Below are 24,801 nucleotides of genomic sequence, written 5' to 3'. Positions count from 1 at the left end.
TTAAGTTTCGTATTTAGTAGTTTCCGTTGTAATAAGTATCAATTTATCTCAGCTTGTGAGTTAAACTCTCAATTCATAAGGTGCTCACTACGATGGTGATTATTTTCTAACTATTTTAAAAGAATTTTGAAGAGCTTATTTCAGCCCAGGAAGATCTTACAGGATTATTTATTATAATAGAAGAGGTAACCTTGAGTTATGGATCATTTGCAAGTAAAACATATCAAATGTGTTTTGAAATTGAGGCAGTTAATATTATTTATTTGGTGACTTTCAACTTTATTCATGGTCCCTGCACAAAACTATGACTCTACCCCTATTATTTGACAGGATACTGTTAATATGATGTTAAATAATTCGGTCATCAGTATTTAGGATGACTTAAAAATATAAAAAAATAACATCTATAAAACTACTCCCTTTATTTACCTGCCAAATATAAATTTAGGGTCTCATTTTTTTCTTTCATATTTCATATCAGTACAAAGATAGAAACCATAGCTTCCATTTTCTATTAAGATCCTTCTACTAGTTTGTTTTGTTGCTTGTGGTTCAAGGAAATGTAAACATACACTCAGGTCTTGGCTATTACGTCCTTCTGCTTTAAGTACTTTCTTTTAACATAATCTAGTTTGTACTGCCTGTTAACCTGGATTTCATACTATTCATACTAGGCCTAAAAGGCATCTTTTAAAATGAAAAAACCCAAAGGTGAAATTAACTCTGTACTCTTTGCTTTAAGATTTTTGACAGTGTTTAAAAAGTATAATTAAGGAAAATACATTTTGTAGTTTTTTAGAGAGATTTTGGGGATTGTTATTGTTAGGTGCCCACGAGTCAATTTCAACTCATAGTGACTCCATGGGACAAAGTGGAACTGCTCCATAGGGTTTTTTCTTCATGGGAGCAGCTTGCCAGGTCTTTCTTCCATTGGGCTGCTGGGTGGGTTCAAACTGTTAGCCTTTTGATTAGCAGCCAAGTGCTTAACTATTGTGTCACCAGGACTCTTTTTGTTAGGGATTGTTGTTGTAGTTGTTGAATGCCCTTGAGCTGGTTCCGACTCATAGCAAATGGGCTTAAATCTTCATTTAAAAAAAAAGAGAAGGGTAAACTAGACACCTTTTATTCCAATCATCATCTGCTTCTTCCAACCCAGAACACCCAGTCTAAAAAAAGTTTTGATTTATATATTTCATGAAATTCAGTTAGGCTGACATCATTTAGATAGGAGGTAGGAGTGGAATTTATGACCATATTGTTTAAAAATAACACCATAAGCAACCATGACAAGAAGTGGCTCCCTGCTTGGTTCTTAAGAAAACTAATATTAAGAGAGGCCTGTTAAACTCAAACTGAGCTTGAGTCTCTCAAACCTCTTTCATGAATATAACTTAATACAGTAAAAATTCTTTAAAAAGTTAGATCTTTTCCTTTTTCTTACTTAAGTTGTCATAAGTTAAATCATATGTTTTAAATACCCTAAATGCCAGATTTGATGCCCCTAGGATACTGATGATTTTTTAAAGTGAAATATATTTTATTCTATTTATGTTAATTATGTGCAGAACCATGTATTCCTTCCAAATGCCCACATAAAAATATGAATAATAATTTAATAAGTAAACTGTTAAGTATTAAGTGATTATTAATTCACAAGAAACCAATTATACTTTTGTTCTGTATATATTCAAACTATAATATACACACTGAAATATTCAGAAATTATTCTTGCTTTGGTAAAGAATTTCCACTTTATTCAATAGTATGTTGTTGGGTCATACTATCCTGCTATACTCTTTTAAGCTTATATTGAGTGTGTGTGTGTGTGTGTGTGTGTGTGTGTGTGTGTGTGTGTATGTGTGTGTTCTTCCTTTTTTCTTTCTCCTGTCTTTTCTTTCCCTGAACAATATTGCAATACATTTATTTTAAAAAATAAATATTTAAAATTACTGGAGATACGTAATCATCAAATTCTTACCTTCTAAAGATTCATGGAATTTTTTAACAGAATTAACCAAAATCTGGAATTGTAAATAATTTTACATTGTATCTACATTAAAATACCAAATCCAACATATATATCTGTAGTATAATATTTATCTGCTCATTAGGTAGAAATAGAAAATTGTTTTAAAAATTAAAATCTCTTTTGAATTATTGATCAGGGTGGAGTATAATTTGGAAGGCTTTAGTTCCAGGTTTCCACTTACTTACCTTGCTACATGACTATGAACTCCTCTTGCTACATGACTGGGTTTCACTTTATCTCTAAATGAGCTAATATTTCCTGCTTTATTTAACTTACAGAAGTGTTGTGTTGTGAGAATCAAAGGAGATACAGAATTTTAAAGTGCCTGGAAAAGAAATACACACACCACACATGTATAATTATAAATATATCATTTTGTGACTTGGTCAGTGCATTGTAGCAAATAGGTAGATAATCTCAGTAATAATAGCTAACATTCACTGACTTCCTACATTGTGCTAGGCACTTTTCTTTTGGAGCCCTGGTGTTGCAGTGGATAAAGAATTTAGCTGCTAACCAAAGAGTCAGCAGTTTGAATCCACCAGCCGCTCCTTGGAAACCCTATGGGGCAGTTTTACTCTGACCTGTAGGGTTGATGTGAGTCATATTTGACTCATCAGCAATGAGATATACATATTAACTCATTTGATCCTAAGAAAACTAGGTACTATTATTTTGTTCATTTTACAGGTAGAAAATGGCACACAGAGAAGCTAAAGATTTGGTCCAAGGTTACATAGCTAATGGGTGCCAGAGCTGGGATCTGAACCAGTCTGGCTCCAGAGTTGGTAGTCTTAACCAAATAGTATGAATGAGTGACAGAGAGTTAGATAAATAGACTGCTGCTAGATAGTGGATTTTTTTCTACTAGGTTCTAAAGACAGCCTGTATAAATTTTATACTTACGGTGAAGTACTGAGTTTACTACTTTCACATCCATCACTCCCAATTTGTTTTTAGTCCAGGTTGAACCAATTTCAGATCAATAAGACATATAAATCTTGTGTAAATTTATATTAATGTCACTAAATTTATTTGTGAGTAAAATATTTTTCTAACATCATCTTAGGATTCATGACATATGAATTCCTTGAGAGAGAGCTTCTCTAATGTCCATTTGTAGCTTTCATGTTACAGTGAAAACTTTCCTTTTAAACTAGTGACAAATCTTGAGTTTGCATGCTACTGTCTTTTCATTAATGATTAGCACATTAATAGATTATCAATTGATATCATGTGCAAAAAGTTATATAGCAAATAATAAACAGTCTGACCATGTGTGAAATCCCTTTAGTCCTGTGTATTGCCTGATATTGAGCAAAGTTACAGTAGAGAGACCAAGATTATTTTGTTTTTATTTTGAAAGGCCTACAGTATGCAGCCTTTCTCCAGGACAGCAACCCCAAACAAGGTGAACTAATTTTGCACTATGTTCTTTTACTCTAATTCTGCCTTTTTTTTTTTTTTTTTGTATTACATTTCTGTCTTACTTTAGGCTAGCTTAGTTAACTCTTACTAAAATCGTCTGTTAAAACCATACTATCTTTATATTGCTTCTAGTTTTGAATTTTGTGCTAGTAGGTTTGCTTTTTAAACAGTTTTCTTGTATTAGAAATGGCATTTCACGTATTACACTCTTAATCAGGTTGTGTCTAGAGTAGCCGATGACATCTGGTGGAACCCAGTGAAAATGCAAACTTAGCTTGTTGGCGTATCTTATTGACTATTAGTCTAAAGCGCTATATAAATAAATTCTATTTACTAAAAGACAAGTTGTAGGCAACTCTGCCTATAATAAACATGTCCATATTATTTATACCTCAGAAAAATGTTTCCTGGATTCAGAATCTGATAACGTTTGCACCTGGCTTTTGCATACTTCTGGTATTGTATCGTAAACAGCTCGGCGGTTCAAACCCACCAGCTGCTGTGGGAGAAAGACGTGGAGTCTGCTCCCGTAAAGATTACAGCCTTGGAAACCGTATAGGGCAGTTCTACTCTGCCCTGTAGGGCCACTACGGGTCAGAATTGACTCAACAGCAATGGGTTTATTGCCACAATTAAAAGAATGAACAATGTATATACATTTCCCAGCCTATAAGAATCAGAGAATGGAGTTAGTTATATGCCATCATATAAACATATATCCAAATGTTTCTCTCCTTTTACTTCATTTGAGTTTACATTCATTTCTGTAATTGTTTTGGAAAACTAGGTCTAGAATTAAACACCCCACAGAAGAAAGCTCCATTTTTGTGTTCATTTCATGGGTGGGTGGGGAGAGGGGAGGGATGGAAAAATGTAGGAGAGAATATGGAGAGCTCAGAGCTGTGCACTAAATTATACACTCTTGCTTCCTTTTCTTAATTAACCAAATAACTACATTTGATCGTCACATGGAAATGAATTATAGAAAGGAATATTAAAAAAAAAATTCAAATGAAAGATGGCAGTTTCTATTATTAATAATGAGTCATATGAGGAAAATATTCAGAAATACTTTGTTTTAGATTTGGAAAGACTTTTTTCAATTAAAAATAGAACAAGGTATCATCTCCGCTGAAACCTAACTTTTCAGCAATTATTAATACAGAAATAGAAATAGCTAAAATGCAGGTTACATATAAGCAATCTGAAAGGGATATACCAATGACTGTTACTTTAATAAAGCTAAGCACCACATACACATATATCAGTCTATATGTTGCTACTATGTCAAAATTGGGCTAGATTTTTTTTTCTAATATGCACAGATTAGGGTCTTAATGCCAGACCAGTATCTTATGATTTCTAAGCAGTCCAACTGAAATTATTCCACCAGTGTGAGTCATATATACATCTGCAGCAGATAACTAAAAATGGTCATGCCTTTTCTCTTTCTTTTTAACTTTTGTTGATAAAGACCACCAATTTCTTAATAAAAAGCAAACCAGAAAGTTTATGGTTATAGAGAATTTACTGATGTACTTTTAGCCATGATTCTGGATGTGGGTTGGAAGACCTGAATTTTGGAACATTATTAAATCTCAAATCTCTTCCTTTTTGAAGGAGTGGAAACTGACACTCAGATATAGTCAAGCAGTGATAAATTTGAACCGTTAGGATTTTTAAAAAAATCACTGCTTGCTAAATGAATGCCTATATAGAAACCCATTCATTGGAAGAGTGTTGCCATCAGACAAAAGCAGAAAGCCGCTTAGCCATGGAAACAGTATAGATAGTGATTTTTAAAAAGAACAGTGATGGTGGATCCCAAGGTTAGAATAGCAGGAGCCCCATTGGAAGCGGTCTTGATTATACTAAACATGGATTTTACCCTTGTTCATTAGACTACTATATCTACAAAATAAGGCTGAAAATTAATCCATCACTCTTAACACAGGTATTTTTTATTGATTTCAAAGGGTGATGTTTATGAGGAGTGAATTCTAAATTATTAGAGCTCATAACAGTCTTTCTGCTTATATCTAGATAGTACTATTTGTACAAAAAGGTGTAACAAAAAAGGTGTGTCACTGCAGTCCTGTTCTTTTATCTCTAGGAATAGCCCCAATAAGAAAATAAGCCTACTTTCTTTTTTGCTTTTTATGGTAATGTCCATTGGAGAATGTGATTAAACTTTCAGTTTCACATTTTCAATTTATTTTTCTAAATTCAACAGACCCTGAAAACTTGACAGCCTATCAGAACATGGACATTCTGATTAATGATTATTTTCAATAAAGCATCCGATACCATGGATGAGAAGATAAGAATAAGGAATACTGAGCATCACCATTTATTATTATTATTTCTGTTCCCATCTTGTGCTAAGTGCTTATATTAAAAACAATCAGACAAACAGAGCAGAACAAAATAGTCTCTATTTGAAACACTAAGCTCTAGGTTGGTTTGGGGTCTTCACTTTACTGGAGAAATTACTCCATAGGTGGTTTAAAAAATGAAAGATAATGTTAGAACTGGGATTGGATTTGGACTTATTTCATTTTGGACTGGTTTTGTTATCAGATCATCTTAAGATATCTCTGAATATTAATATTGTTTAGGAGAGAATTTAAAACTTACAGTAAATTTCTAAGTATTTTGTTCCCTCTTGTTTTAATACCATAAATGTTAATTTTGTATATAATGCCTAACTTCTGATGGACTTTAGTTTCAATTTTGTTCTTAGTCATTGCAGATACTGACAAAATATCATACCAAATTATTTTGTATTTTTTGTAGGACTGGGAAACAGAAAATCATGACTGGTATTGTTTTGAATGCCATTTGCCTGGAGAGGTGTTGATATGTGACCTGTGTTTTCGTGTGTATCATTCCAAGTGTTTGTCTGATGAGTTCAGGCTTAGAGACAGCAGTAGTCACTGGCAGTGCCCAGTTTGCAGGGTGAGTACCTATGAGCTTTAATGTGCTGGTTAGAGGGTTGAAATTAATTAATAATAGCTTCACAAAGATATCCCAGGTGGTCTTGCCAGGTTCATGGATAAAGTACTGGAGGGTGGGGGTTATCTACTGAAATGACAATGATGAACAGAGCACTCATAAATGGATATCCCAGAACACATCACATATTTCAGGGTACTATCTATATATATATTTTTTTTATCTATATAGATTTTAGAAAGTTTTAATCACATACAAATACACTCTGGACTATGTAACTAATGTATATTAGTTACATAGTCTGGACTATGTAACTAATGTATAGCCTTTAGAAATCAAGAAATACTATGCCATACCAAGGTTGTTCAATAAGTACTTTATAATAAACCACAAAATTTATGCTATTCAAAAAACACAGTTAGCAAAGGCACATTGTTGGAAGCATTCTATATCTATTTCCCATTTTATATCCATGTTTATATCCAATGCTGCCCTTTTTTGTCATATCATAAATTAGTTTATTTTTGCTTATTTTTTTATTTGGAGGGTGGAGGAATGGGGCAATTGTGTATAAAGAATTTGAATTCCTTTATTTAAAACAAAATGAATTAGTCTGGTAGGTAAATAGGTACTTTCCACAATTATTTTCATTCACTTTCCCCATTAAAAATTATATATGCTGTGGCTGTTGGTTGCAGAATGTGGTATGTCTGTGTAAATGAGTGATGTGTAATGAAATCCTACATTAAATATGGCATTGATGGTGATAAATGAGGAATTATTTGATTGCAACTTGTATTGTTTCCTACTTTTAATTATTAGAATATTTACTTGGAACCATGCAAATTGTCCAGATTATTCATGAGCTCAGTTTGTAAATATGCTTTGTAATACTTGAGTAACTTAAATGCTCATATACTCTTCCAAAAAAAGTTTTGTCATTGTAATTTTTCCCCCTCTTTGACATTAGTCAGAAACTTCCCTGCCAGCGTGATGGAGCAAAATACAGTATACATTCTTAGCATTCCCTTAGTAACTAGTTTTGTATTGCCTAAATATATTTAATCTTACTGGCACTACAATACATATTCACATAGGTAGATAGACAAAAGACAGGTGGAACAGTCTTAAAAAAAGAAGTGTTTAATGGTGATTTATCAGTCAGATGCCTACATGCTTGATACGTCATGATAAACCCCTAAGTTGCGAGCTTCATCTAAGAGACTTTACGAGGTCTGTGAGAAATTAGCGTAATCAGCAGTGTAAGTATTCATCATTTCGAGCAAAGGCACTGCATTATAATGTTCATGTTTTATGCCCTCATGGATTTGGATTTTACATTTTACCCACAGGAAGTAAAGAATTAGTAAGATCTTAAGAACAAGAGCATTAAGGTAGTAAAAATACAAAAGAGAAAGATAAGAGAGAGGCAGTGTCACTGATCAAATTAAGGCATAAAATGGAATCATAGGAATTTAGGAAGTACAAAATATTTAGTTCTAATTTTGACAGTAAAGAATTTAAATGAAAACACTAGGATTTTAGAGCATGGATTATATTAAGAATGGAAAGCGAACAACTATACCTTTGCATAAAATGTGTAGTACTTCTTTATCAGAATTCATTATCAAGTTGTCTGATTCCATTTTCTATATTTGTTTGCTATACTCTTTAATCTATATCTGTCTGTCTGTCTGTCTCTCTATCTAATCCATCCATCCCTGTATCTAGACTGCAGAGTGTTACTTGCTCACGCAGAAACATGACAGTCAAAGTGGAACCTGGCTTATCCTATTTCTTTTCTTTGATTTTCTTTTGTCTTTTTCAAGCTATATATATTCACACTGTGATATAATTAAGCTTACCGAAATGATGCTGTGAGTCAATACAAAATCTTAATTTAAATGCTTATTTTATAGCTACTTTTTTGTAGGGCTCAAAAAAGCTTGTTTTCTAGGTTGAGGATGAGGGATTTTAGCTTGAGCTTTAAAAACATCAAAAGAAACAGTTATTTCTATATTACATCTTTTTTAGTGTTTTAATAGTTATGTTCAAGAACAATATAGGAAATGCTAACAATTCCTTTCCTGGAGAAGGGGATAACATTGCAGTTCTGATGGATTTTTTTATATTGTCGAGGTGAAGTTTTTGGTTGATTTGTTTTTTTTAAACAAAGTGTCAAAACTTTGAGTAAGACTATTTTTTATAATCTAACATGGGAGCTACTAACCAGATCTAAATATTCTTGGACTATTAGAATGAAATTCAGCAACTTTGGTACCAAATCAGAATACCTTACTTTTCTATCTTTTCTTTTTAATTAATTTTTGGAAAGATACACTAGTAAGAAATTTTGACGATACCAGAGTCCAATTAAAAAAACAGTAGATGGAAGCTAACCATTAGGAGCTAAAATTGAAGATTAAAAATAAGCCCCTTTCTGGCACTGAGTTTCTGTGAATGGTGGTGGAATACACTGGAAACTGACAGTGGTGATGGTCGCACAACACGATGAACGTAATCAGTGTCTCTGAACTGAACATGTAGAAATTGTTGAATTGGCAAATGTTGTTACATTTATATTTATCCCAGTAAGAAGAAAGCCCCTCTCTAATATTTTGTGTTGCTTAAAAGAGTATTTCATTCTTACATAACCACTATCCTTTACAACACTGAAAAATGCCACCCAACTATCAAATGTGTTAACTAATTCAACTCAAGCAGCTTTATCTCATATGTCCAGTTCTGAAATATTTTAAGAGGGCAATGTGGAAATTTTTTATCAATTTAAAATAATTTTATCAGTTTTTGTAATAAAACTCAAGAATCTCAAAACCCTGAGGATATTTCTTTGGAATGTCTGCCTTTCTAGAAAGGTAATTAAACTTTCACTTTACAGACATACTAGATTTTAATTAAGCTTTCACTTTACAGACATAGTAGATTGTTATTATAAAGTAGCCTGTGAATATCAAGTTAGCATTTTGTTTTGGGGGAAAAAATGTGAGTATTGTTTAGTTTCACACTTGTTACTGAAAGCTATCATTAATTTAAGGAAATAAAAAAGGATTTAAAAAAAAATTTTTTTAAGTTTGCTGTAAAAAAAAACACAAATAACTTACAAGAGGATAAAGAAGAAAAATAAAATTCCCAGAAACCCTGCCACACAGTATGTGAATATTCAGACCTCTCCCCATGCATGTGGGTATGTGTGTACATATTTACATATCTGTATAACTTTACATAAATTATGTGATGCAGCCAGTGTACTTCCCACTGAGCAGCGTCCCAGTCATCTTCGCATATTGGTAAATACTTGTCTACATATCATGATTTTAAAAGAGCGTACCATAATTTATTTAGCCAGGTCTGCATTGATACACACTGACGTTGTTTCTACCTTTTTGCTCTGGTCAATAACACTGCATTGAAAATTCATCTGTCAAAGGCGGCTTTCATATTGCCATGTCCGATAAGATATATATATACACATATATATATACATATGTGTATATATATATATATATAGCTTGCAAATTACTAAGTCATTTTAGTCTTTGGTACCATGGTAATAGAAGGCAGGGGTGTGTGTGGGTGTGTGTTTGTGTATATGTGTGTACTACAAGCCTACTTATTACAAGCCTGCTGGTGAAAATCATGATAGTATTTGAGTGATAACTACTGGAATTTTTGTTTTCAATACATGGGCGAGGTAGTCTATTATTAGAAACCATATGTAGATGGGTTGGGTATGGCAGTGCATTTTAGAGCAGTGCTGTCCAAAGCAACTCTGCAGTGATGGGAATGTTCTATATCTGTGCTGTTCAATATGGTAGCCAGTACTGAGCGTTTGAAATGGGACAAGTGGCTACTCTACTGGTGCCATTTTAGAACATTCATATTCTATATGCCTGTGTTACTCCAACACAAGCATCTTTTGGTGTAAAATGTTGGCCTCATCAGTGGCCTAGCATTTGTTCTCCCCATCAAGCTATAGTTATGACTTGGAAGAATTCTAAAGGAATGATATATAAAAAAAAAAAAATTGGAAGAATTCTAAAGGAATGATATAGAACAGTTTAACTCCCCACTGCCCTCCTGCCCCTGGTGTGCACAGCAGGTTCTACACCGAACGCTGCCCTGCATATATTAGTGGATATAATAGCTGAAAGTGCCACATTTATTCTGAATCTAGATGCCTCATTAAAGTCAGAAGATTAACTTAAACAAAACCTGTAGCAACACATATAAAGTGTGTAGATTTTTCAAACAATATAAATAATCAGCACTTGCCAGCTTAATAGTTTGGAGACATATTTTGCAAGTAACCCCTATTTCTTCCATCTTTTTTTAATATGTGCATATGCCTTACATAAATTAATCTTCTTTTCATAATTTAGAGGAGATTGTAGATTCATGTTACTGTTCCATTTAAATTCAGATAAATGAGATTTTTATATTTTGACTAAAATGTATCATGAGGAAGCAGAATGTAGGGATCTAAATTTTGTATGATAAGCCTTTAGAATAAGTGAAGAATGTAGAATATTAGAATGGAAAGATAACAGTGATATACTAGTTTTATATATTTGGGGCTCTGATATGAAACGTTGCTCAAGTGAAAGCCATCTAAAGATTTTTATCTTAGATTTTGAAAATTGTTTGCTGTAAAATAAAGTTTATATTAGTATCCTGTAGTATCTTCTAAGAATCTCAAATTATTTTACAAACTTTGGTTCAGTTTACATCCCATTTTTATATACTTACTGTGACTTTTAAATGACAGAATCAGTTTAAGTCACAAAAGAAAAACTGACTTATTTAAGGTAATGATACGGTACATATTATTCCAGTATATCTTTAAAAACTAGAAAATACCAATCCCCTCACAAATATTTCAGATGGTATTTTTCTCTGTTTAAGGATCACAAATTTTAAAATACATGTTGATATATAAATTGTATGATGAATGAACTTAGCTCACTAATAAAACAAACACAAGAAAATGTAGATAAAGAAAGGAAGAATCTATATGGGAAAATTTTATTAATAATTTCCAAATACTTTGTTTCTACAGCTAATCCAAAAGGCTCTACTAAATTTATAGCACTTAATTCTGACTCTTATTCTTGACTATTAGGCATCTCCTGAAATTGTAGGAAGAGAGCCACTTAATCGTACTTCACTAATAAGAGCTGCTCCTAAAATATCCTTACTACTGCAGCTTCTTTTAAAAATATTTAGAATAAAAGTACATATAGTAACCTTGATACTTTAAAAATAGATGGAGAAATAAGTCTACAGAAGCATTTTAAATTAACTTTTAAATTAGATTTTAAGCTTCCTGTACTCCCTCCCCCTCCCACATGGGTTATAGCATATCCGGTAGGCAGATAAACTGAAAATCAAGGAACTGAAACTGGTCTACTGAAACTAAACCAAAACTAAATCAGCCATTAGGACTCTACCAAGAGTTTTGTCAACTGGGTACATACTGAGTTGTCAATGTTAACTTAGTTCCAGAAAAGTTCTGTTTGAGTCTTTGCACTGTGGCTTTTTGTTGTTCAGGTAGCTACAGGAAAAATCATGAAAACTATTTCTTGAAACTGGACATGGAAACTTACCTCTGAATCCAGCTTTCCTTGTTTGGAGTAAGTAGGCAGTACAGCTTTTTTAAATTCTAAAAGTAGGGAGAATACTCATTTAATATATAGAATGAAAATGGGACCAAATGCTAAATGGAAATACTTTGAACATAAATTCCTTATTCTGTATCTACTATAAAATTATAGTCTTACTTTCTGGTTAGTCTTCCTTCATTAATGAGGAAAATGTATTAATAGTCTCACCCTAAAAGTAAGCATGTTTACCTACAAGACACATATTAACAAAGCTAGAATGGAGATTTTATTTTTAAATAAAATGTAAGCTTTTCCCCCCTAATAAGCACTTTAATCAATTATTTTTACAGTTTTTAAAGACAACTGGGTCACATAACAAACGTAGAAAATTAATTTTATAAAAGACCTTTGTCTAAGATGGTTACTTTTATAAGGCAGTTTTGCTGCTCATCACAAGATCAAGCAAGTAGAGGAAAAAGTAATGGGAACGCTGATAAGGCCAAAAGATTTTCAGAGATTTGTATCTAATCTCTTTTTAAAACTACCGGGACCCACCTATGCAAGAAAAAAAGTTTACGTATTTTCTGCGTTGCCTTCCATGGTGAATTTAACAATGTTGTATTCCAAAATCCTTGGATATGAGTGTGGAATGTATTGGATGGTAGTGCTTTTGCTCTTTGTGATGTTTCTTTCAGTAACTTGTTTAGAATCTTAATTGAACTTTATCTTTTATTTTTAACTATAAAGGATTAAGGAGATAATAATTGGGATGGTTCCTGCATCAGAATGGTTAAGGTTTAATTTAGATAAATAGATCGTTTAGTGCTTCCAATATTAATAAGCTGAAAATATGTACAAAATGCAGTTTCCTTTTCTTGTCTCCACAATGCAAAATGAAGAGAGTGGTAAAGAGAGGGGTCAGAAGTAGCCTAGTATTCCCGTTGGCTGAATGGAAGTCTAATTATGCAAAGGACAAATGATACTCAGACTAGGGCCCCAAAAGACAGACATTTAAGTTACTTTCAGAAAAGAACAGAAAAGCTATTCCAGTGAGGAATACATGCTGCCTCTGCGTTTTGAATTTTGTTCTTTAAAGGCTAGTGTTATGTAGAAGGGGAAGGAAGAAACTGGTACAAAACCTGTGTTCCATGAAATTATTCTGAGCTTTCCTTTCCTGCTCCCAAATCCCTATAGTAAACCATGAAGTAACTTAAAGTTACCCAAAAAGTGCACTAATACTGAACTATAAAATTCCTGATATGCATAACACCCCTTTCTATATATTATAATAATATACTATTTTAACAATTTCTCTGCGAATCTCTGGGTGTAGTGGATTTAGAAATACTAGATATTTTTCTTTAACCATCAGCTTTGTGGCCTATAGCAACCACTTTAGAGAAGATGCTTTAATAGTTGTTAAGTCACCTTAAACTAGATGCCTACAAAGATGATAATATATGAACTCTTGACCTTAATCAAACCCCGCCACCTTCAGTTAGAGAGCAAACGTTGATTTTGTAATGATTAGTAAGTACAGATACAGCTAGAGTAGCACTCAGTGCTGTTCTTGTAAATTTGGATGAGCAGGTCCTGAAACACGGTTAGGAATTCTGTAGGATTAATTTATTGACTATGGAGTGCCGTGGGAGGAAAGCTGATTTGCCAATATACTCCAAAAACCAACTTCAAAATAGTTTCAGTAGTTTGAATTATCCTGTGAGTTCCAACTTTTACCTGTGAGTAAGAAAGCATATTTGTGACAACTTAGAGGAGGTTCTTAAACATAAATTTAAATTCCTGTAACTTGAGTTAGAACTAAACAAAACAAAAACTATTATCAGAAGCTATTGTTAGAATGCAGGTAACTATTGCTGGGTTTATTGTGCGAGATTTAGGATGGAACTGAATGGAATCTCATGTAAGCAAATGTGATTTATCCAGCATTATGAAAAGTGAGTAAAACTGTTAATATTTGCGCCAGGTGTGATTTACTGTAATTTGGGACCTGCTCTTGTAGTCTTGTAGACAAGATTGATTTCAGTGTATCAGGACTGGGGGGTGAAAAGTGATCAGTGATGCTGACATGTAGGCGTCATCTGGCAATGACAAGGAGCGCTGGGGGCACAGTGGTTAAGCACTTGGCTGCTAACCAAAATGTGGGTGGCTTGAACCCACCAGCCGCTCCACAGGAGAAAGATATGGCAGTCTGCTTCTATAAAGCTTACAGCCTTGGAAACTCTATGGGGCAGTTCCACTCTGTCCTATAGGGTTGCTGTGAGTTGGCGTCTACTCCACGGTAGTGGGTTTGGTTTGGGTTTTGGCAGTGACATTGCCAAAGTCAAGTAAATAAGTTTACTTACTTCAGATGTCAGAAGTAAATAAAATGGTTTATATTTGTCAGTATGCTAACCCAGGGTCTAAATAACTTTTAAATCTTGGAAAGATCTTCATATTGTTAAGTTCAACTACATGGAATGGTTTTTCTAGTAGGCAATGAAGTGGGCTAGTACTGACTGCCATCAGTTCAATTCAAATAATATTTATTGAGGATTTACTATGTGCCAGCTATTGTACAAGAGCCTGGCAGAAGAACAGTGAATGAGAGTATCATGGTCTCTGCTTTCACAGAATTTATAATCTAGTCCAGGTGTTGGCAAACTATGGCCAGTAAACCTAATCAAGCTTACCACCTGCTTTTGTATACCAACCACAGACTAAGAATGGTTTTCTTAACCATAAACATCTTTATGGTTAAGAAAAATCAAAAGAGGAAGGATGTTTTGTGACATGAGAAAATTATAGAAAATTCAAATTTCAGTGTCCGAAGTTTAATTAAAACAGTCACACTCATGCATTTATGTATTATTTATGACTGCATGTGCATTACAAGCACAGAGTTAAGTAGTTGCAACAGAGGCTATATGGTTGTATGGTCGCAAAGCTTAAGATATTATCTAGCCCATTACAGAAAACGTTTTCTGACCTCTGATCTTGTCTGTTGTGAGAAGAACATTATGGGTATCGAGAATCCCCAAAAAAGTCTGAAGCCCTTGTCTTGTTTAAAGAATAAAGTTGATTACAGACTTGAGGACTTGAATAAACTCTAGTAGCATAAAAATATTATTTAAGAAAAAAAATCCGAATTTCTGGTTTTGCACTTCTTTCTTTTGGATACTCAGTGTACTGAAACAATAAAGGGCTTTCTAAGACAGTTCCACCAGTTCATTCTCTACCAAGATATGTTTCTACAACTGAAGAGCTGGGTTTCTAGGAAGAACTGAAAATTCCAGATCAATAAACTTAATCCTGAATGTTCCTTCATATAATGGCCTCATTATCAATAGTCACCTGTGGATAAACTTGACAAGATCAAAGGTTGCTAATACCTCTTCAGCCAGACATTCTAAGGCACTGGGTGTGTGGCTGAAGTTTTTTATTCATGTTTATCTGTGATTTTTACCTAGATTCCTTTCATTTGAAGTAGCGCAGCAATTATTTGTAACCGGCTTAAGAATCCCTCTCTCAAGAAGATGTCCAAGATCTTCAATTATTTTTCCTTTAAAGTAACAGAAGGCAACCCTTCAATTATCTATAATCTATTTATGAATATCTTAACTTTAGTAGATATTCATAAATATACATGTTTACATTACAGCTTTCAGCTATATGATTACTGCCATTTTAAAATGGTTGCAACAACTCTGGCTATGGAGTAGACAGCATCTTACTTGATTATGTGTAGATGTTGATCAAATTCACTTCCATACACTTCCAGGTAATATAAACAGTTACTAATACTTATTGGTTTTTATTACGATGGATGCTGACCAGCACACTGTTACAGGTTAGCCTTTACTGAAGAATCCTGAGGTCTGCCAAGTACAGAACAGGTGTAATTCTTCAAAGTCTGAGAAAGAATTGGATCTGAAACAATCTGCAGATATTCAGGAGCATTAGTTTTGTTTTTTTGACCGTGTTATCAAGATCTGTCTTCTTAATTGTGTTACAAACAAAATAGTGTTTACATTAGAAGCTACTACTTTTTTTTTTTTTATAGTAGCTTGTTCTCAAACTCTAATGTCTTGGTTTGGCTAACAGACATCAACTAAAACACTTGGCTTTGAACTTCATGCATAAGGCAGCTCCACAATTTGTTACTTGAGAAATTCCCCAGGGTTCTTACAGTGCAACCCTGGGACAGAAGCAGCATGCTCTGTTGATTTCTCTTGTGAAATATTAAATCTCTAAATTATAACTGGAAAGCGTTAGAAAAAAAATGCATTCAAGAAAACTCACAAGTCTATCAAATGTGAAAGTATATTATAGCAAATGTTTTGTCCCTATAAATTATTGGGAGAGATTTTGCTTCTGTTCAAGGCCCTTTCTTTTGTTCGCTTCAGTTCACTAAGAAAGCTTCTCAGGCTATGAATTTGAGGAAGCAGATTACTGTCAAACTCTTTGGCATAGCCTCGAACAGCCTGAAGTCTAGTCATCCAGCCACCTTATGGCTGCACAGATTGTGTATTGCGTAACTCCAGGGGTCATCATTCACTACTTGCATTTCCTATTATATATAGTTAAATTATTGAGAATAGCTTTATATTGTCTTCTCTTGCCCTACATTTTCAAGAGAATCCCATATTTGTAACCGGAAAAGATGTATTAGGTAGCAATTAAAGAATAAAAATAAGCACAGAACATAGAGACTTTCAACAAAATACCCTTTGGCTGTGAAACGTCTTTTGGTTAATCCTTGTATACAATCAAAATACTTGAAGTTTATAACTACAGTAACTGGAAAAAAAAAAAAAAAACCTCAAACCCATCACTGTTGAGTCAATTCTGACTCATAGCGACCCTGTACAGTAACTGAAAAGGACCAACAAGTACTCAGAAATATAACCACCACAGCACTTTCTGGCATATGTAATAAAAGGGACAGACTCTTATTTGTATGTGTAAGTAGACTGAGAGTCATACTAGATCTGGTGAGGATTTAAAAAAAATAAAACCTCAAGATCACTTTAAAAAATAATTTTTAAAAATGTACCACTTTAGACTTTCTCAGTACAGCAGAGAAGGTTAAAATCTGAAGTACTCCTCTGTGGTTTGCCTGCACATATTTGTACTAATTACAAAGTCTCTTTTATGAAGCTAGGGCAGAGTTTCTCAATCATGACTGCATATTAGAAACACCCGGGAGGTTTTACAACTACGGATGCCCAGGCCCCACCCCAAAACCAACTTTATCAGAATCTCGGGGGGTCACACACAGACATTGGTAGGTAAAAGTTACATCACAGTGACATGCGTGTTAAGTGTGCCATTTGATGAATCAGAGGAGTACATACACCTATGCAACCCAAATCCCATCAAAATACAGAACATTACCATCACCACAGAAAGTCCTTTCATGCCCCTGGCCAGTAAATCCTCACTCTCACCCTCCTCCCTCAGACAGCCTTCATCCTGATCATTTTCCATCATAGAGGAATTTTGCCCATTCTAGAACTGTATATAATGGACATTGGTGTTTTTAAAAATCTGTTCGGGTGGTTCTAATGTGCAACCTGAATTGATACACGCTGAACTAGGATATCCAAATCTGAGCAGCACTTTGTTAAACGAGGTATAAGACTTTCCTGGACTAGTATACGAAGATAGTACTTTAAAGGAGTTTTGGACAGTGTTCTATTAGCTAAAGCTATGAAGAATGGTGTGGACTATATTCATTTAACTATGGAAGTCATTCCATCCTTCCTTGCTTCCTTTTACACTTTGCAGAAATAGTCATTTTTTCCAGGCTCAGGTCACCACTTCTAATTGCACTTAAATGAACAGAGATTATCTAGCAGCCTGGCTAGACTGTACGGGCTGTCAAGTCAGTTCCGAATCATAGCAACCCTACGTACAACAGAATGGAACGTCCTCACAATCGTTGTTATGGCTAGATTATCATAATACAAAGCCAGATTTTCACCCTCTATTTTACCATTTAGTTTTGTGAAATTAAGGCCCTCAACATGAGTTGTATGCTTTCAGAAGCTTTCTAAAAAGGAAGAAGAAAAAAGTTGCTGCACATAGTTATACTAAATTAGCAATTCACTTAAACACTTTAAACAGACGAAAACCAAAATTAAATCATGGCAAGAATATGTAATATCCATGTAATCTCCACTGAAAGAAAGCAGGAACTGAAAATAGACCTTTATTTAAAGCAGATACCTGAACAAGTTAGTACACGAGTTACCTGAATCTAAGCCATGTAAAATAGGGTTTTTCCAGACTGTTTCAAAGTGTTTCAATAGTTTTTATTTCAAAGAACATTTTAGCTACAGTGATATTAATTCTGATTCTATCCGTGCATAATTTTTCCTATAGGGAAACATTTGATTTCTGTATTTTCTAAGGCTCGAAAAATAGAAGCTAACAGAGCAAAGTACTTAGACTAACTTTGAGTGCGGAAAGGAAAAAAATATTTCTGTGTATACCCCTCACCTGCCAAGGATTATAAATCTGGCATCTAGTAAATTTCACTGTATTTTAAACTCCAGATCTATACTGTTGGTATCAGTCTTGGCCACACGTCCAACCACCCACGGAATTAACAAATAAATGAATAATCAGGTACAGGTCACAGGCCCTACCCCAGAAATGCCAACTCAGATGCTCAGGGGTAAAGCCCAACTGCATTTCATAAAAGGATCTATCAGTGTCTCTGGTGCATGGCCACGATTGAGAAAAACTGTTCTGTAGTTTGCATAAATTAAGCTGTGTGTACAAGTCATAAACTAAAGCTGAATAGAGAGATAAATATTGGCTATGATAATGCATTGACAAAGAATCCAGGTGAAAAGTAGAAAGAAGATAGCACGTTAAACATGAAATAAAATTAAGTTTTCAGATAATAAAATGCCTTTCCACTTCTTATTCAGATATTTTAATGTTATGTGTGTATATATAATCAGTTATCTTAAGTTCTAGCTAAAGAATTCTTTGTTATATGAGAAATGTTTACTTTTTACTGTATTTAGCATATTAAAATGACTTCCTGAGTATCAGTTTCTTTGGGAAGTAATCATACCATTGGGTGGAGTATCACAATCTAGTGGACTGAGAAAGTTAAAACATACATTAAATAGTGGCCAAAAATCTACTCAGTTCCTCCGAGTTATGGTCTAATTACATTCACTAACAATTTGCCTTTGCTTTCCTTTGACCATTGTAATGAATGTCTGGATGGTTATGTCTTTAGACCTTGACTAAGTAAATAATAACATCTGTCCTTGTTTCCTACTTGTCTAGAAATGATAGGGAAAAAAAGTAGAAACCTATCTTTTTTTCTTCAAGTGAAGTTAGATTTTCTGAGTGATAACTTGAAGAACCGAATTAACTTTAAGGCCACACTAATAGAAATAGGAGTTATTACTGGATAAATACATAACACTTTAAAATAAGTATGTCAGGGTGTATAGGTGCACTGTACATAACTCATAAATGACACAGATTCTTAACCTTTTTAACAAAGAATAATGTATTAAAATTCACCATTGGATATTGCTAATTTAAGATGGCCCCTAAAGGACTTTAGCTATTGATTTTTTTGTAAAATAAGTTATTCTCCATGCTGTGTTATTTTTTTTCATCTGAGAATTAGTTGAAGTTTTAAAATACCAAGAAAAGAGAAAACAATTCTCTAAGGTATTCTTTCAAGCACAACATAGTATTTTTAATTCTCTATTTGTTATATTAAATGCAATTTTGGTATGCAAACTTCAAGGATTTCTTCTATCAAATATGTTGGAAATAGTGTATCTTTAAATAAAATGTTTGAGTACTATATATAATCTTTCATATATGTAAGTCTTTTACCTGAATATAGACATATAAATTATCAGATTTTATATTTGGCCTTTTCTTTTTTTTAACAGAGCATTAAGAAGAAAAATACAAACAAACAGGAGATGAGCACATACCTGAGATTCATTGTCTCCCGCATGAAGGAGCGGGTGAGTCCTGCCGAGGAATCTTTGAAAATCTCCCAAAATATATTTTACTTTGGTTCATTCTTAAAAAGTTAATGACTGAGAAGCAACAGGTATATATGAAATATGAGGAAACCCTAGAGGTGTGGTGGTTAAGAGCTACAGCTGCTAACCAGAAGGTCAGCAGTTCGAATCCACCAGCTGCTCCTTGGAAACACTATGGGGCAGGGGCAGTTCTACTCTGTCCTGTAGGGTCACTATGAGTCGGAATCGACTCGACAGCAGCGGGATTGGTTTGGTTTTTTGAAGTATGAAAACTACTGCTATCCTATTGCTTTGCGCAGTAAATAGTTCTGTAAAAGACTTACAGATCATTTTGTTTTGTCTTTGTTTTTGCCACCTTAGATTAGAAGCATTTAAATTTTTTAATTAAATTTCTTGGAATGAACATTATCATTGACTGATAGTATTTAAAATGATATAGAAATTTCCAAAATAACTCTCCTTTCTACCAAAACCTTAATACTGCATTAAACAGTTAAAGTACTTCTTGCTAAGATTTATCTTCAGAAGTAGAAAATATCTTGAGTTTTAGAAATTGGTATTTTATCTGTGTTTCTTTAGCCACATTTAAATTGACTTATCTAACAATCTCTTAGGCTATAGATCTTAATAAAAAGGGGAAAGACAATAAACATCCAATGTACAGGAGGCTGGTGCATTCAGCGGTTGATGTTCCCACCATACAAGAGGTAAAGTCAGTTCCTTTTATTTCTACTTCAAATATGGTTTCTTAATTATCAAATTAAAGAATAATTTAACAAGCAATAATTCTGGTTGTTAATGTTTCCTTCAGTGTGTGCTTTTCCTCATTTTCTTAATAAAAGTAAAACCTCCAAATGAGGAATTACTCTGTTTTAAATTTCCTGTACTTACTCTAATTCAAATTAGGTGTCATCTAGTAAAAGGCCTGGTGTTAAGCCACCTATAGTATTTTTTAACAGTTTTATTGTGATAAAAATATGTATAACAAAACATTTGCAAAAAAAAACCTATGGATTCTTGATACTTGATTAAAGAAAATTTCTTGTAGCCTGGTCAATTTAATATCTCAGATGTAGATAATTCATTTCTGGACATAGATTTCTAGTTTTAGCAGTAGTTCATAAAGGTTTCTCTCAGGTAAAAATGACAATATAGAAATGATCTAGAGTTTTGGGAAATAATGGCATGAACATGAACAAAATACATAAAGATTTTTCATCAACAGTTTTCATTTTTTTAACATTCTTAATCTTGCCCACTATGGCAGAGGAATCTTAATGAGTTTGTTAATATTTAATTATATAAATTACTATAAAATGCAACAGAAGATTTAGACTGTTTCTAGCCAAGATTGCCATAATTACTAGTTTTGTACTTCGTGTATCGTTTTGATATTTTTGAAGTTTATAGTTAATCGTGATGGACTATTGGAAGACCAGGGGAATAATTTTAAATCGTCTTGTAAGTTTCCTTATCACCTTAGTAGCTGAGAAGGTCTAAGGGTCTATTATTTCAGTGTAAAAAAAAAAAAAATGGGTAAATGAAGGTTGTTCCTTCAAAGTGGCTAGCAAATCCTGGAACAAAAACAGTAATTTTCATTGTACCTCCTACCCCCAGATTATAGACCTTTCTCCTAAATTGTAGCTCAGGCCCATCTGATCCTTGGAGACTTGGTTAACACTGGCTGGATTAATGGTATCTTGGCAATGTGTCTATTACCAAGTGCCTACAATGAGCAAAAGCACTGTAAGTAAAATAAAAAGGAACACATGATTTTTATGCTCAGACTAAATATACACCAAAACACAGGCCACAGTAACTGCAAAAAAAAAAAAGTCAAAACAAAGTGCTTTGGGAATGCTGTGAAGTTTTTCTCAACCTGGTTGCATCCTGGAATCATTCTGGAAGAACTTTTAAACAATACCAAACTTTGCCATAGACCAATAAAATCAGACAGTCAGGGGTAGAACTCATGTGTCAATATTTGTAAATAACCCATGTGACTCTAGATGCCACACTGGAATCAGGTAATTCCAATTGGGAGAATCTGGAAGGACTTCCTAGAAGAAATGGCAATTGAACTGGGTCTTGGAGGATTTCAACCAGGAAGCTGCCATTCCTCAAGATGAAACTGCATGAGCAAAGGCAGGGAATAGAAAAAGGATCGCTGAGTTCTTAATTATTCCTTATAGGCTTTAGCAGTCCAAGCTTTTTTCCAGGCCAATTCCCTAAGTGTATAACCAGGGTAAGAAAATGCCTCCTTGCTTCTTCTAGCTAATGTTATCATATCCCACTTCCAAAATTTTTGCCCAGTGAAACTCCCTAAGATTGCCTTCATAATCCTTCTCTTTGGCAGCCAAAGCCAAAGCTACAGAGAACTCAATCAGGGAAATCCTTGTCATGTATCACTGTAGTATCAAAGAAATCTTGGCATTACCTTGATATACAGAGGAACACATGTTGTTGTTGTTAGAACTCTATTTTTTCATTTTTCCAAATAACACGTAGTCCTAATTCAGTTTTACAAATACGTCTTCTTGGCAGTTATGGTAAACTGTTGGAGAGGCTAAAAATCCTATTTTTCAGTCTTTAGTCTCTATGTTATAAAGCACGGTAGATAGGTAGTTAGGGCTTAATCAAACATGCGTATATTTAAAGAGTCCATTATTTACAAGACTTAGCAGTAGCTTTCATCGCTATTGCAAAATGAGATGTTTAAGCTGAAAATTCACTTCAGTAAATTAAGACAGAGCACAATGGTAGCTGCTGCTAAGTGATCTGCCACCCTTCATTGTACTGTAATATTCAAACAAATGGAGTTGTTGATTTCTTTTACCCATATTTTCTGTCTGTCAGTACTCTAGTACAGCAGTAATCCTAATGGCATCCTGGAAAAACTCTGTTGTATCCCATATGCGAACTTGGTAACATAATGCAGAAAAGTACTTTCACCAGTAACTCTTTCGCCTGTTTTTTGCCCTCTACAGAAAGTGAATGAAGGGAAATACCGAAGTTATGAAGAGTTCAAAGCTGATGCTCAACTGCTTCTCCACAACACAGTGATTTTCTATGGAGGTTGAATTTTTTTTTTCTTTTGTGTGTGTGTTCAAATACCATTTACATTGCATGTTGAGAAATATCTTTTCTAAAACACTAAATTTTAAAAATTAACACCTTAATGAGCTGTAAGTCATGATACTAGGGTTTAAACTATTAAGAACATTTGGTGATGTCATTATAGCTTATAGAATTCACTGGACAAAGGCACAACTGTCATACACTAAATGATGAAAATACTATGATTCTTTACAGTCTTATACATATTTGTCTCAGTTGAGACACTTTTTTATGAGTGCTTTGATTAGTTCTCGTTTCCCCATTAATATCCCATCATTGAAAGGTAAGAAGGTCGGAATTGACTCGATAGCAACTTTTTTTTTTTTAATCTAGAGAAGTAATGGTTATGTCAAATATAAAAGATGCCTATAGAATTTTTTGTTGTTGCCTGAACTTCATTTAAAATACATATTTTGGTTAGAAATAGTTTATATCCACTTTTGCTAAACTAACAGAAAATTAAATGATAGTGTTAATTTTGATAGTCTTGTGTTTCTAGATTATTGGTATTAAGTAATATCTATTTTTAATTACAGCAGACAGTGAGCAAGCTGACATAGCAAGGATGCTATATAAAGACACATGTCATGAGGTACTATTTATGCCTAATAATTAAACTCTTGCTATAATCTAAATTTATTTTTAGGATTTTAGTTTCTTACATATACTTAAATTATGCCATTACCTTTACTTGTAATCTTATTTTTCATGTTTGAAATACATAGGAAATAATGTAAATACAGCAAAAAAAAAAAAAAAAAACTTTTTTTTTTCTGGCAAACCTACTCGGAGAAATCCCAGGAGTTAGATTTAGTTACTAAGTAACTTGCACAAGGAAACTTTCTATTTCCTTACCTGTAACAATCCTGAAGAGGTGTTGGATTAGTTAGGTAATGCATGTACATGTGTTGCCCTGGACAGACACTCAAGAAATGTGCCCTCTTTGAATGAAGTATTCAGATTTGAGTCCATACTCGACTACACAGGTAAAAAACAAACAAACAAACAAAAAATGAAGTTTATATAATAAATGAAATATATATTTAAGGAATTTTTTTATGGTCATTCTCATTTGAAACACTTGTAACTATCCTTTTAAAAAAAATCTGTTTATATAAAAAGCTTTAATTTATCCCAAATTTGACTTTTGTTCTTACTCATTCAGCTGATACTTAATTGTCTATTATGTGCCAGGAAATGTGTTAGAAAGAAAAAAAAGGTGAACAAGTCATAAGCTTCCTCCTTATGGAGCTACATTATGACGAGGGAGGCTGGGGGGAAAAAAGAAACAGACAAAATTCCTTTCTTCACCAGTTGTAAAAAGGTCATGAAAGAAAATAAGCAAGGGACTAAAATGGGGAATGAGGCAACATAACAATTGCTGCTGTTGGTAGTGGATGTTTTATATAGGTTTATCAGGATTGCCTTTTTGAGGAACTAACGTACATAAGCTGAGAGCTAAACAAGGAGAAGGTACCAAATGAGGCTGGAAAGTAAGGCAAGGATTAGACCACACCAGGCCTTGTAAGGAATCTGTATTATATTTTAAGTGTAAACTGAGGCTGTAGAAATAGTTTTAATAGGAAAGTGACAGGTTCTTCTAGCATTATCCATTGAA

The 24,801-nt window shown here is 33.7% G+C and overlaps 1 protein-coding gene across 10 annotated transcripts in view; it reads left to right on the top strand.

Annotated features, from left to right (window-relative positions):
• Positions 1–24,801, top strand: part of ZMYND11 (zinc finger MYND-type containing 11) — a 171,096-nt gene that overhangs the window by 127,594 nt on the left and 18,701 nt on the right. For 5 of the 10 annotated variants that reach the window (XM_049881670.1, XM_049881673.1, XM_049881671.1 and 2 more), the window contains 6 exons: positions 3,396–3,440; positions 6,254–6,415; positions 19,968–20,045; positions 20,681–20,773; positions 23,054–23,141; positions 23,720–23,775. In XM_049881670.1, coding sequence (XP_049737627.1) covers positions 3,396–3,440; positions 6,254–6,415; positions 19,968–20,045; positions 20,681–20,773; positions 23,054–23,141; positions 23,720–23,775 — 522 coding nt within the window. The remainder of the gene's footprint in view (positions 1–3,395; positions 3,441–6,253; positions 6,416–19,967; positions 20,046–20,680; positions 20,774–23,053; positions 23,142–23,719; positions 23,776–24,801) is intronic. The other 5 variants (XM_049881675.1, XM_049881677.1, XM_049881676.1 and 2 more) reach the window with 5 other exon arrangements.

The sequence above is a fragment of the Elephas maximus genome, chromosome 4 (genome assembly GCF_024166365.1).
Source record: "Elephas maximus indicus isolate mEleMax1 chromosome 4, mEleMax1 primary haplotype, whole genome shotgun sequence".
NCBI classification, from domain to species: domain Eukaryota; kingdom Metazoa; phylum Chordata; class Mammalia; order Proboscidea; family Elephantidae; genus Elephas; species Elephas maximus.
This window is presented reverse-complemented; position numbering and strand designations above follow the sequence as displayed.